General features: G+C 41.0%; 1 protein-coding gene across 4 annotated transcripts in view; it reads right to left on the bottom strand.

Annotated features, from left to right (window-relative positions):
- Nucleotides 1–820: 820 nt before the first annotated feature.
- Nucleotides 821–13,848, bottom strand: part of rptor (regulatory associated protein of MTOR, complex 1) — a 239,276-nt gene continuing 226,248 nt past the window's right edge. For all 4 annotated transcript variants that reach the window (XM_038714432.1, XM_038714434.1, XM_038714433.1 and 1 more), the window contains 6 exons: nucleotides 9,160–9,266; nucleotides 8,358–8,485; nucleotides 6,663–6,749; nucleotides 6,232–6,348; nucleotides 5,875–6,004; nucleotides 821–3,357 (listed from right to left, as the gene is read on the bottom strand). In XM_038714432.1, the coding sequence (XP_038570360.1) occupies nucleotides 3,289–3,357; nucleotides 5,875–6,004; nucleotides 6,232–6,348; nucleotides 6,663–6,749; nucleotides 8,358–8,485; nucleotides 9,160–9,266 (638 nt within the window). In that variant the 3' untranslated portion in view covers nucleotides 821–3,288. The remainder of the gene's footprint in view (nucleotides 3,358–5,874; nucleotides 6,005–6,231; nucleotides 6,349–6,662; nucleotides 6,750–8,357; nucleotides 8,486–9,159; nucleotides 9,267–13,848) is intronic.

Genomic DNA, 13,848 nt, shown 5'->3' with positions numbered 1-13,848 from the left:
CCCAGTTAGCTACAACAACCAACATAAAGCATATTCAAATTACATTCTTGTTTCATGGCCAATCCAGATCCAAGATAGAAATTCTTCAAACCTTCAGGGCTGCAGCACTCCACTTATTTTACATGACAAAGTTAATTTAATAGTCATGTCCAGTGATACCATATACCTGGGAAATAAAAGACATGATCAGTCTGTGGTGCCATCATGGTTTGTGGGTTATCCCCCAACATTTTTAGGCTTGCCCCCATACTTTAGGGCTAAAGTCAAGATACCTTGACCTCTACTGCCTCAATTTTGACAATTCCTTTTTTGTCATTCTCTCTCTTTTGGGTCTGCCCATAATATGGAAGTGCAATACTAAATCACTGCAGTAACCCTTTAAATGTTTTTAAAAAGCAGGAAAGAAAAAAACAAGTCTAAAATAATCAGTTAAATTCATTGTAATTATTTAATTTTGTCTGTCTTGACTTCAAAAATGATATTTAAGTGTTCTCAAACGCATCAAGACTGCATCATGTTCACTGTGTTTAGAAGAATTTATCATAAAGTTTTAATACAAATAGAAAATTCAGTTTTATATCCAGATTTTAATCCAGTCCATATTTGAAGCTAATATCAGACTTTGAGAGGCTGACAAATGGAAGTACAAAATGCAGTTTTTGACCCGAGACTTGAAGGCTTAATACTGAAAATTATTAAGTACGCTTTGGCTCCAAAACTGATCTACATGAAGATTTTTATAATGCAGATGTAGAAAAAAAATACGGAGGACCAGAGCATAATGTTGTTTGAAATGCAAATGCCAGAAAACAAGACTAAATCCGGTGTTGTATTTGGTTTATTTAATTGATTTCATCTCCTGTCTTATAAACCACAGTCAGTCTAAAGTCACAGAGACAAACCTGATTGTTTTCATTTTTCCTCTCTTACTTCTTTCTTAAAGTCTCTTCTTTTTCTTCAGATCTAAAATCTTAAAACTCAAAGCAGTATACTTAGAGATGAATGTGATTCTGAGCAAATGGCCCGACGCCAAAATGCACTATTTTGGCTGAGCCAATGAAGCAGATGAGCTCAGTGATGGGGTGTCGGTGGGGACTATTGTGGTGACTGCAATTGCAGCCGCTTATACAGACGGTTTGGTGCGTGTTCCCAGTTCACTTTCAGTCCAAACGTCCATACCTTCTGCGGGGGTAAAGCAAAGCCCAAGTCTGATGCAGAAGGGGTGAGGTGAGCATGGCAGGAAAGAAAGGAGGCTGTTGGGTTACGTTGGCAATGAAAGGGGGCACGGCGGGAGCAATTTTAGTGCAGTGAGTGTGTCAGAGTAAGGCTGTCCCCACTTGTTTCTCTCCACCTCACTGAGGCTAAGGCAAACAAAATGCCAGCAGAATTAAAAACCTAAAATTGCAAAACAGAAAGAAAACGGTTAAAAATAAAAAAGAAGCTAAAGAAGCAAAGCTGCAGCCCCAGAGATGAGGCACGTCAACGGTGATACTGCACACAAAAAAACAAAACTCCTTTCTAATAAAGAAGCGTCTTCATCAAACAGCACCACAATGACATTTACGTCAACAATTTCAATGATCTGTGGAGTGACACTGACTGACCTGTCCATGCTGGAGAGGGCTGGCAGTTGCTCGACATCAGTTTTAGGGGGCTCATGAAGTTCCTGAGCGAGATTTAGGACGCTGACTAAAACTTGACAAAGTGAGCATGTACAGGTCCAGATCTGATGCCACCCATTAACATGCTATTCACGTTATGCCTCTAACTTTGTTAAACACAATCCAACCACACAATAAACTCAAAATAAAAACTCAAAGATGGTGGGGGGGGCAGGTGATCCCTAGTGTGGTGAGTCACATAACCTAGAAGGTCTCTAAACCTACGGTGCCTGGAGGATTTGGACATATTGATTAGCGGAAAGTTTAGACAATTTCAGGAAAATCAATTTGATTGATGTCTTTCCTGTCACTGGTAGTAGATGGGGTAAAACACACCTATCTGGCACTCTAAGTGTGTGTGTGTGTGTGTGTATATATATATAAAAAAGAATTTACACTGCTATGAATGGAAATTAGTGTGTTTGTATTGCTTTACTGTGGCACCTCTGGGTTGGGTTCTAGGAACTGTCCTAAGCTAACGGCGGCATGCGGTGCTGTTATCGCCTCAAAGTGAAATGCTATTTTTTATTGGAAGCGTCGAGGGAGGAGCTTGAGGCTGAATCATGGGAGCTTTTTTTTTTTTTATTGCTTTGCAGGGCAGGAAGGCAGGTACCTAAGGCTCACTAAAGGACTGGGTGCTTAGGTTCTACCAATCTAGCCCTCCTCTTACATCTGCTAGATATAAAGAGGTTGTATCATCCTAGGGGCGATGGAGGTCTTCCCTTTTTTTTTTTTTTTTTTTTACAGGTGATGAATTAAAAAACAAATAAACCAACAAAAACATCCCTCTGAGCCACAAGAAAGGATCTTGCATGGAAAATATGAGTATATGTTTGGCACGCTGGGGTCAGGTAGAGAAGGAGAGTTCAAGCATGGAAGCAAGCATTTTTGGGGCATCGATTCAGTCCAAGGCTGTGAAGGCCCACTATGGGGCGCATCTGTGCTATAATCCACTTTAACACACACACACGCACAAACAAACACTCATCATGTCTGCCTGGTCGCCGTGTCAGGCAAGAATGGGCACAGTCCACCGTCTCTGGGTCCGTCCATACCAAAGTCTTGCCAGGGGGGCAGCAAAGGAGCAAAGCTGTGTCCTTTGACTGCAAGACGGTCATTAAAATTAATTTATAAACACCCCGGGGTCCAGCGGAGGGCGAGTCTGTGTTTCCTGCACCAGTGAATGTGTTTTAACAGTGTGTGTCGTCCTCTGTGCGGCCGCCCTACCCCCACTTGCCACTTTCGTTGGGGTTTACAGTTCATTCAGGTAGTGATGCTCGCTGCGCGGCGAGGAGGAGCCCCAGTGATCGAGGGTACCACTTCTTTAAAATAGAACCTCTATTCCTCTGTATACGCTATTTAAATATACACACTCCTCAGCACAGCCAAGTCTACAATCATTAGCTTCATAATAAGAACATGAATAAACAATGAGAAATAATAATAATAATAATAATATATATCGTTCGTAGCATGAGTTTTTGTCAGCAGCCATTACTAGAACATTCAGGGTGGTAATTGCATATGTACAACAAAAATGTCATTTACATCCCGGAGCTCGAGGCTCAGGGTCAGAAGTCATATGGTGGTTTTGTTGGGGAGATGGGGGGTGATGAATGCTGGTGTGTTATCTGAGCCTCTTCTCTGCTGAGTAGATGGACATGTAGTAGTCGTTGCTGCCTACAGCCAAGTGGGGCTGGAGGGAGACAAAGAGAAAAGGCATGTTAGATAATCTTTATTTCCTACAGGTGGATGTAATGATGTGTGTGTGTGTGTGTGTTCAGAAATATTGAGCGGAGGTCAAAGTGAGAACTGTAGCTAAGACAAAATGTTAATGGAATACCATTTCGTGTCCCCGACGTTCCACGTCAGTATTTCCTTCACAAATGCAGAGGTAATCTAATAAAGCTTAAAAGCCTGCCAATGTAGCAATATAAAGTTTGCTAATGCTAGTTTCAGTGGCAATGAGCTAATGTAAAAGTCATGACTTCCCTGAAGCCAATGTGATTGCTATATGAAGTGCCAGGAAAAGGTAGGTTGTTCAAATCAAACGTTTTTCAAAGACATGTTCACGTGCCCACATAATCAGGGACCACAGGTATCAGAACAGTTCAGACTGGGCAAGAAATTCCTAGTTTTCTTACTAGGATTATAGATAAGTTACATTCACAGGACATAAAAGTACTCGTATCGCAGGCTGTACATAGAAGTGGTGCCAAGGTGTGCTAACAGCTACCAGTTGCGAGAAGATGGCTGCACTGAGGCCACAGCTATGGAAGCCTATGGGGACTATATTAAAATGATATTGCAAACTTAAAAAGGATAATATCAATCCACAATAGGGTTATCATTTTCCAAATGTGTTCTATAACCAAATAATTAATAGAGAAAAGCTGTTTAACAGTCATACCCTGCTGCACACTGGATACTATTCAAATGTTAATTAAATTTGAAAATGAAAATGCAATGTAAACAATGTAACCTGATTTTTAATTGACTTATTTAGATTATTTAAGTCATAATTAAAATTAAAATGCAATTATCTAACTATTCACAACACTCTTTCAAAATAAAATGTTTCCAACCGACCTTCGATGAAACCACGGCCGCTTTCTTATGAGGAAAGCCTCGGCGGAATAAGACAGATGAATTTACTGTTCATCAGACCACAAATGAGACGAATTAGGTTGGAAAAACTGCTGTGGGGGGCCGTGCCTCACTGATTACTGTACAAAACACAACTTGATAACTTTATTAACCGATTTGGGTGAAAATATTTTGTGGTTTTCCCTCCGATGTCCTCCGGCTGCTCTGCCTCAACTCTCAATGATTTACACAGTTTCCTGGCAGATAGCTTTACTTGTTAGCTGTGCAGCTAGCTTTCCTGGAGCACTGGTGGAGTGTTGATGTCTCTGCCACAAGAGCCGTGGCGGGAAAACAGCTTTTCATTTAATGTGGTCATAGAAGGCCAATACGAGAATGTGAAAAAGAAAATGCATATTGGTTTGCATTTTAATTTTTATCCAAATAACATATGCATATGTGGAAAATTATAATGCTATTGTGGAATTCAACTTTACATTATCATTTTAATATAGTCCACTATAGGTTTGGAACAATAATGTCGAGTTGATACTAAGATACTGATTTGATCAAGATGGTATACTTGCTGACATTGTCCATGAAGCTATAGGTAAAGATGTTCATGGCTTCTGCTCAAAATTTGCGTGCACTAGCAACTAGCAAAACACAGCTGTGCAGCTCCAACGACATGGGCAATGAATGACCCCAAGCAGAGTGATTGGTGGATCCATGTTAAAGGACTTAGTAACTTAGTATATTTACCTAAAACTGCATTAATTGATTTGTTTTGGCCACTTTTGGCCAAAGTTAGTAGGTTTCTAGCTACCTCTAAGTCAATAATTATTGTGTTTAGTTCTGTTTGGTCTCGTTAAAAAAACATCTTTAGCTGCTAATTGTGCCACTGTGTTCAACAGCTGGTCGCTAACTTTGTTTTGTCTGACGGTCAGTCCTGGGCAGACAGCGTATAGGGCCTGTTTTTTAAATTTAATTTAATTTTGTTTAAAACATTTTTTAGCAGCTTTAATTAAATTAAATGTTATGCTTGAATATACTGCACTACATTTCAGATGGGAATATTGTACATTTTACTAAACTACATTTATCTGACAGCTATACTGTGTTTACTGTTACTTGTTGGTGTTTCTGCTGAACGATCGAAGCAAAGCAGGTGTGGGCCGGGCCAGTACTTGGAGGTGAGACCTAGTGTTGTTGGTGGGGTAGTCTTCCCTCTGGGCCAAATAAAATCCCAGTGCAGTGGGGCACTGGGTTCCCTGCTGTCCTGGCTCTATGTTTCCCTCTCTCTCCTTCAAGCTGATGTGTGGTGAGCATTCTGGTGCAAAATGGCTGCCGTGCATCACCCAGGTGGGTGCTACACATTGGTGGTGGATGAGGTGAGCTTCACTCTGAAGCACTTTGTGTATCAAGATAAAGTGCTGTTTAAATTTAATCCATTGTTATTACTTCTTTAAGATTTTTAACATAAAACAATACTTTACAGATTAAACTACCCAAACTCCACAAAATGTTGTGTAATGATGTACAACTGCATGAATCAGTATCAGGTTTATTGCCCAAAGAGGTTTTCCACATATAATACTGTTGTGCTCAGTGACTGTAAGTGTTAGTTTACCCAGTAAGGATGGAAGGCTAAACAGCTGATGGCCCCAATCCTTTGTCCCATGAAGCCATCATAGTACTTTATGTTGCTGATCACATCGCCGTTAATGTTGTAGACTGCTATAAACTGGTTCATCGATCCACTGGAGAGAAGAGGATAAAACACAGAGAGAGAGACAAAGAGAGAGAGAGAGTTTCAGCTTTAAACATAACACCAATCATAAGCTGTGTCCTGCATTGGATTTCTTTTGTGGAGAAATTTTACCTTCTGGCTGGATGTCAGGTGTATTGTCCAGTTACAATTTTTCTGTTTGTCAAGTCAAGTCCACAGAAAGAACGACATTTGACAAAGGAAGAATGACAAACTCACCAGGCGAACAGGTTGGCCTGTGGGTGGATGTCCAGAGCAGTTAACCCCTTCACTGTCTGCAGCACGTTGATGGAGTCTGGTGTCCGCGGTTCAAAGAATCGAACATCTCCGTTAACACTGGTGGAGAGCATCAAAGTCAGCATAGGCGAGGGGGAAAAAAAGCTAGGTTGCATAAATCTTAAAGCTTTGGTAGTGAGTTTATTTCAGAAACGTTTTTTGTTGTATTAGTTGAAATTCTCTTTACATCCCACAGACAGGCAGGTAGGCTAGCCAATCATTTTATTCGATCTGAAGGGTATGACTGGCTGGCCCACCTGCCTGCCTACCTACGTGCACTCATTGCGCATGAACATGTGTTTTGGGGGAGTGGCTTTGGAGGGAGGCATGAAGGGAGGGGGTTGGATTTTTGGGATTCTACAGACAGAGCATACCTGACGCTGATAATATGTCCGTCCGTCTCCTTCTGTAGATGAGCTTTGACCACCCAGGCTCCATGCTCCCTGTAGGTCATCACCCGACTGCAGAAACAAACAACAGACAGAACAAATGTCAACTACTGTAAGGTAACTTTTAACTGTGTGTTCCTTCACAATGACCTGACAGCAAACACAGGAAAGGAACACACCAGAGCTGTGAGACTGCAAACATCATGAGCTCCAGTATAAACTAAATAAAAACGAGAAAAGCCCCAAAAATCACCAAACAAATGAAAAAATAGAAAAGTGCGGTTTTGTGTGTGTGCATGTGTGTCAATGCATCTATCAAACTGAGAGCACTTCTCTTGTTTTAGTTTTTATGTAATTTTATTTTTTAAGTATATTGAATCTTCTCTAGTTGTAAGGTTTCATGAAGTCAGCCAGCTACATTTGGGGAGTAGTGTTCTTGGTTAGAACAGTACTAACATGTCAGGACCTGGTTCAGCATTAGAGCTATTTCCTTATAAGAAATAATGTCAAAAATGCTAGGCCAAAAGTGTTACATTTCAGGAGACACAAAGAAACTATAGCTTCCATTTGTTCCTGAGGATTGGGCAGATTTTTTTTTTCTTTAAATAAAAGGAGTCTGTATAGTATTTTGAATTGATTTAAACAGTGTCTCACATTGTTAGAACTTGTGTGTATATGCTGAAGCCCCTCCTCTCATATGCCATGCGGAATAGTGGATTGCTTTCTTATTTAATAATAATAAAAAAGCTCCAATAAACGGAAGTCAAGCAACTCGCTTTATGCTGTAACATGTAATATAGGTGAAAAATCACTGGGTGGCACCAACTGTCTACTTGAGAGACTGAATTGGCATTAGAGTTGAACATGTTCAAACATCTTTTTAGAACTGAGCTGTACCTGAATTACCCATTCCCACTAATGCACATAGTCAAACACATCCTACAGGTGAGGCAGCAAATGCATTTGATCTTCCTAAATTTCAAGGACACAACACTTGGTAAACACATTAAATTTGATGATTTTCCTCCAGTGCTGGCAACAAGAAGCAGAAGGGGTAGACATAACATGAATTTACAACAATTAACAGTCACTTTTAGTTTACAGCCGTAAAACACTCCTTGTAAACTGCTGCACACGTGAAGTACACAAAACATTTCCTGAAGAATGTTCCCAACATGACCTGTATTGCGCTGTTTGCTGGTCCCAGACTAATTTCAGGGGGAGCAACATAGATGCTGAAAGATGTAACTCCATGCCCGAGGGGAACTATTAAATTAGCTTTACTTAAAGATTTATGGTTCACTTCATGGCTTAACGGCTTTGTTTTCCCCCTTTGGGACTGAAATTAAAATAATGTTAAACCAACTGGGGGGATATGGTGCCACCGGGGTCCATTAAAGAGGTGGGAACTCCAAAGGGAGATTTACAACACTCTATATGTAATAAATATAGATTAGAGAAGTTAATAATGTAGGACTGTAGGAGTTAATGCTCATAGAAACTGCTGTGTGTGTTCTTGAATGTATTTAAATAATGGCGAGACACGAAAAGAAAAAAAACGAAGAAGAAGAAGTTGGAAATTAAAACCATAAATTGATGATAAGTTTAACCTTCTCTGTGATAAGACAGTGATGAGGTCAGACATTGCATGCAAGATCTGAGAGAGGGCGTGTGTTTTACCAGTCATTTGGACCCATCCTCCTGTCGAATACACGTACAGATCCGTCACCCAGGCCGGCGACGATGAGCGAATGCTGGGAATCGCAGGAAAGGCTGGTCACACAGCTGTCTGCTCCTGTTGGGATGTCCTGGTGGATACACACAAACACACACATCCCCATTAAAGGTGTGTACAGAAAACTACCACTGTCATTACAATGCTCATTTCTCACTAAACCGTTTTTGAAATCATCAGTCAAGGGCTCTGTTGACTGTTGGCTCATTTGAAGTTGGACCTAGCATCAATATGCAGCCACAGGCGAGGTTGGGCCAATTGTACTTGTATTAAGACCATCCATCAAGACAATGATTAGCACACCGAGGACCAATAGATGTGTAAAAACAAAGAAGGAAAGAAAGAGTAAAGAACACTAATGGTACTGGCTCTGCAACAGATTTCCATTAGTTTACTAAAACAGACAACAGCATGAGCATACTGTGCACATTAAATCATTAAATATAAAGAGCTAAAAAACACAGAATCAAAGACATGATTTACTATAACATTTAACATAACTTTAACATATTTATGTTTTAGTATCAACAGACCACATTGAGCAAATAGCTGTAATTCTGAGGATAGTTTCAAGGACCAGCCATTTTGTTTTCCAAATTAAAAGGGTTCATCCTCTGTAGAGTGGTCACTATGATACTTCTCATCTTGTCAAGCACAGCTCTAGACTACAGCCAAGTTACAGATAAGTTCATTGTGACCCTTTTTGAGAAAATTAGACATACAACCAGGACAGGTGCAGTACAATACCTGGACCTTCATCTCCCTGTCAGTGTCCCAGATCCTGATTACTCGGACATCTCCAGACGTCATAAGGAGACCCGTCTCCTGCTCCCAGTCAACGACCATGCCTGCACCTACAACACAGGATGACACAGCAATTATAATGCAGAGCGTGCAAACACAAATATACAAGAACACATGTACACACTCCGTTAAACACACACCAGTACTGTGTGTTGTTATTAGACTTCTACATCTGGACCAATTCAATAAACACAAAACAGAAGGTGGCTTTTTAATCACAATTAACGCTGAAAAAAAGGTGCCCAAATATCTGATATAAAATATTAAATTACTGAGAATTTGTACACAATGTGAACTGCTGTTTTAAATTACCTTTTTGAAACAGAGTTAATTTAATTTATAAGTGAACCATCACACACAAACGCAGCTGGTAAACACACCGAGCATGTGTTGATCACCCCAATGCACAACACACACAATCTGTGGGAGGTTTCAGAAGGCTCTTGCTGCCACATGTAGCAAGTCAAATGACAGATTAGTGCAACGGCTCCCTGCACCTCTGTGTAACTGATAAATACACCTCAAAGGACTCAGCAAAACCAGAAACACACTGCTTTCTGCAGAGACTGCAGGTGCAATAACTTTTTATGTCAATTTATAAAGCCATATATCACACATTGTCAAGTCTGTGTTTTTGATTAAGGCTCCCACACTCTTGAGTGTATAAACATGCACTTCAAGCAGACGGAAGCATGGATTAGCATTTTGCATCCTTCCCCCGTCAAGACGACCACTGGGAGATGCAAACACTGACCCTGGAACTGAGCCTGTCAGCAGATTCTGGCTTTCTGTAGATGAGTCAAATGGCACTCGAGTGAAGAAGCTGAAGACAGCAAGACTCTTCATATGTTGGCAGTCGCAGCAGGAATCAAGTGAGCAGTGCCATGTCAGCCACACTTGCCCTGCTGGCTCAGTGGTGGCTGGCAGAGGCCTTTGGCTGCAGCCTAAAGGTGTCAGTACTCTTCAAATGAAGTGCTTGTTGGATCCTAGAACAGTGTCGGAAACCCTCTCCCACCACACCTTTCCGACACGGTCTTGCCTTGCGATTAGCAATCTCACAAAAGTTGTACTTGCTAGCTTGTTCTGGAGCTTTAACCACATTTAGTGGACTTTAGAAATACTTTAAAAAAAAATCATTTTAAATTTTTTGCTTTCAGATGACAAGAAATGAGGACAGACAGATGGGAAATGACGCACAACAAAGGTCCCTGGCTGGACACAAACCAAGGATGTTGCAGTTCATTGTCAGGACCCTCCAAAGACCGCTGAAAGCTTTGCATGAAGTTCCTAAGTAGATCGTGAGTTAGTAGAGATCCTAGTGGCTAGATGCATGTGGAAAGTATCATTTCAGCTTATCTGGAACCCCAGCAGCATTTGAACAACCACATTTCCCACAAGCCACAGAGCTGAGAAGAGCTTTGATAATGCATGTTTATATGATGGAGGGGATAAAGGCACAAGGAGGGACTCCAGAAAACAAAATGCATGAAAGCACTCTCCGTCTTTCTTTCACAAGAATGCTTTTACCACAGATGCTTCAGAAACTGCACCCTTTTCCCTCCTCTTGAAACCCATCATGCCATGCTTCATTTCCTTCTTCCTTCTCCTTTTCCTTAGTCACTTCCTCCCCCAGTTTTTTCACAATCAATAACATCTCCGACTCACCCACCTACGTCACCACGTTGCTTTTCACATTCATGTAATTCTTTTGCACAGCTTCTTTCCACCAAACTTGCTCATTTGAAATATAATATAAATAGGATAAGGACTCAGTTACATTGCTGTTCTAGAGCCTTGCAGAACAATAACGTGCATCATTTGTGATCCTTTCCCGCTGCTCATCTCTGTGTGCCTCCTTTATGAGTTGTAACTTAGATTAACTTTCTCCTACTGAACCATCTGTGACAGGGTTTTTACGGTTCTACTAAGCTTGTCAGGAAAACCCAGGTCCCATGTGGTGGCTTCAAATCCTCTACTGTGACGTCACACTGCTGGTAGTGTGGGCACATGTTGGGGGATAGCACACAGGGAAAACCACTCAGTCAGTGACACATTCACAGTCGCATGTAGGCATATTTGATGCTGGCTCATTTCAGAGGCTGTGAGAAGAGAGCAGGCATTCCCTTTGAAGCTGGCAGCTTTGTGATGAGGAAATCTGGGTTACAACGAGAAGGGTGGAGAAGAGAAGATTTCCCAACTCACAAAAGTGTGTGCATGTGTTTTCTTTAAAATAAGGAGCACACGTCACCAATCCTTCCTTCAGTTTAGATTCAGTTCTTTATGCATCATTATTTTTCCCCGTGTCCTCACCATGATGAGAAATCCATTGTGGACGAAATATCATGTGTCTGAGAGAAGACCCCCCCCCACCAGCCTAAGCGCTATGGTCTTATTGTCACTGTGGCCCCATGTTTGCTTTATGATACTTTGATGGATTAATTAATTTAGGAGAAGGGTACATGTAAAAACAAAATTGAAATAACTAGACTCTCAAGATACAAGGCCTCAAATTGAAGAATAATACCAGTATATTACAACGTTTCTCTTATTTTTGTGGGTTTCAAATAATAACTCCTAAAATCATTCATACAAACATAACTTCTAGTTAAACAGATTTTGAAAACCTTATTTAATCCCTTTAATATATGTTACTTTCCAATTTCTGGTTCTATTGTCAGATTTTTCCTACCGATTCATTAATATGTGTCGCTCAGCAAAAGACTTTCACAAACTCCATTCAGAATGTCTGAATGAGAAAATCCTTTTTTTCCCCCAGACTGACTTCCTGGTTCAACTTTCATATACTTCACTTACTGTAGTTGTGCACAGTTTTCCTGTGCAATTAGGAATTATTAATACATTTGTTTTACCTCCAAATAAAGTGGTTTAGACAATATGGCTACAGTTTGCTTGTCTGTCGGTTGCGTCTTGCCTCCTTGTTGCGATGAAGAACGTCATTAGTAATTACTCTAGTGCGTACAATGTTTTTATAACCGGTAGAAAAGGTGCAAAGTTGTAATGAATTACAATTATCCTTTGAGTGATAAAGCAGGACCCACCTTATGGCCCATACTATGTCAGTTGATATTGTGCTTTAATGGTTCATATTCTCAAACAAATGGACCATTAAATTAGCACAAATGAGTTTTCACTCAGCAAAACTGGGGGCTTTTGGTTTCCTGGAGTTGTGGATGCCAGGGTAGTTATTCCATCTGTCTTTCCATCCCTTCCATCAATCTCTCTAGCTCTTAATCCAGCTACCCACTTCCTCTCACCCCAGACTCACTTCATCACAAGTCTCCTTGTTATCTTTTCTTTGCTTCTCCTTTTCAGGCGACTAAATCCCACCTGACTCCAATCAAAAACAGTTACCAGGAGTTCAGGGGGTCAGAGCTCACAGATCTGTGAACCGGCAGGTTTGTCTCTCTCAACACTGCTCAAAACGGGTTAAAATTCAGCAATGAGGGAATCTTTGTGGGCCTGAGCGGATCTTAGTTACCCACACAGAAATCAATATGGACACGGAGAATAGAGATGTGAGAAGGAAGAGCAGGAGAAAAAGAGTGTGGGCAATGTTTCCTCAGCTGTAAATCTTACCTTACAGAGGTGGAGGTATAGATAGCTTCGATGTACATTCTCTCTTTAAGCCTGGTCTCTTTCACTTGCTGCTTGACATCAAATTTTCTTCCCCAATGATAATATCAAAAACAGTAATGATATAATTAGCAGAATTGCTTCTCCTTTGTTGAATTGTCGACATGGGAAAAAAGTTACTTTTACCACCACTAACAGCCGGGCTGCCAGCAGTTGTGGTAGATCATCTTGTTCCCGTTCCTGCGTGCCAAGACAATCCCTCATTTGTGATATATTTAATTATTCCTTTGCATAAATATCTCTGTTTCACTTCTCTCTTTTCTCTCTGGAGAAGAAGCTTTCCTCTGCGTTCTTATTCTGCACCATTATCTCCAGTGATGGACTAGCAATCCCACACAGAGCAGCTCATTAAACCAGCCTTCCTAGTTCTTCTCTCCCTCAGCGTTTTCACTTCATCGTGTTTGCTTTGAAAAGGTTCTCCGGGACTCTGGTAATAAACCTTCTCCGGGATTACCGGGGACCTACCCAGCACGTCCCTCTAATAGAAGATGACGTTATCTATGGAAGCCCTCTGACTGGCAGTGAGACTTTTCCTGCTGTGGCATTTATCTGAACTTTGGAGGCAGAGGCCTGCCATTTGGAGGTAAAACGCTTTGACCGGGCTGGTTGACAAAGACCTTGTGAGATGAGGCATAACCTACATAACATTAGCACTTGCTGACTTGATTATTGTGGACAGGAGACTAACCGTAGTTTCTAAAATCATTTTACATAATTCACAACAACGGGTCCCCGACGGCTGGAACTGAAGACATGCAACTTTGTGGTGAAGGAGTCAAATATGGTGGAGAAGTTCAACTCGTAAGGTTTATAATAAAGGTTTATAACGTCAAAAAGCAGTGTACACGTCTATGTTCTCCTGTGTAAACAAAATATGTAAGGTTTTATTTGATCCAAGTTTTAGTTTCACTACCAATCTGTAACTGGTGTAGAGTTCTGCGCAGAGTTAGCCAGCCCGTACCCGGGCCTTTCAGACCC

This window comes from Micropterus salmoides, unplaced genomic scaffold (assembly GCF_014851395.1).
Source record: "Micropterus salmoides isolate LMB-PRFRI ecotype aquatic unplaced genomic scaffold, ASM1485139v1 Ms_hic_scaffold_12, whole genome shotgun sequence".
NCBI classification, from domain to species: domain Eukaryota; kingdom Metazoa; phylum Chordata; class Actinopteri; order Centrarchiformes; family Centrarchidae; genus Micropterus; species Micropterus salmoides.
This window is presented reverse-complemented; position numbering and strand designations above follow the sequence as displayed.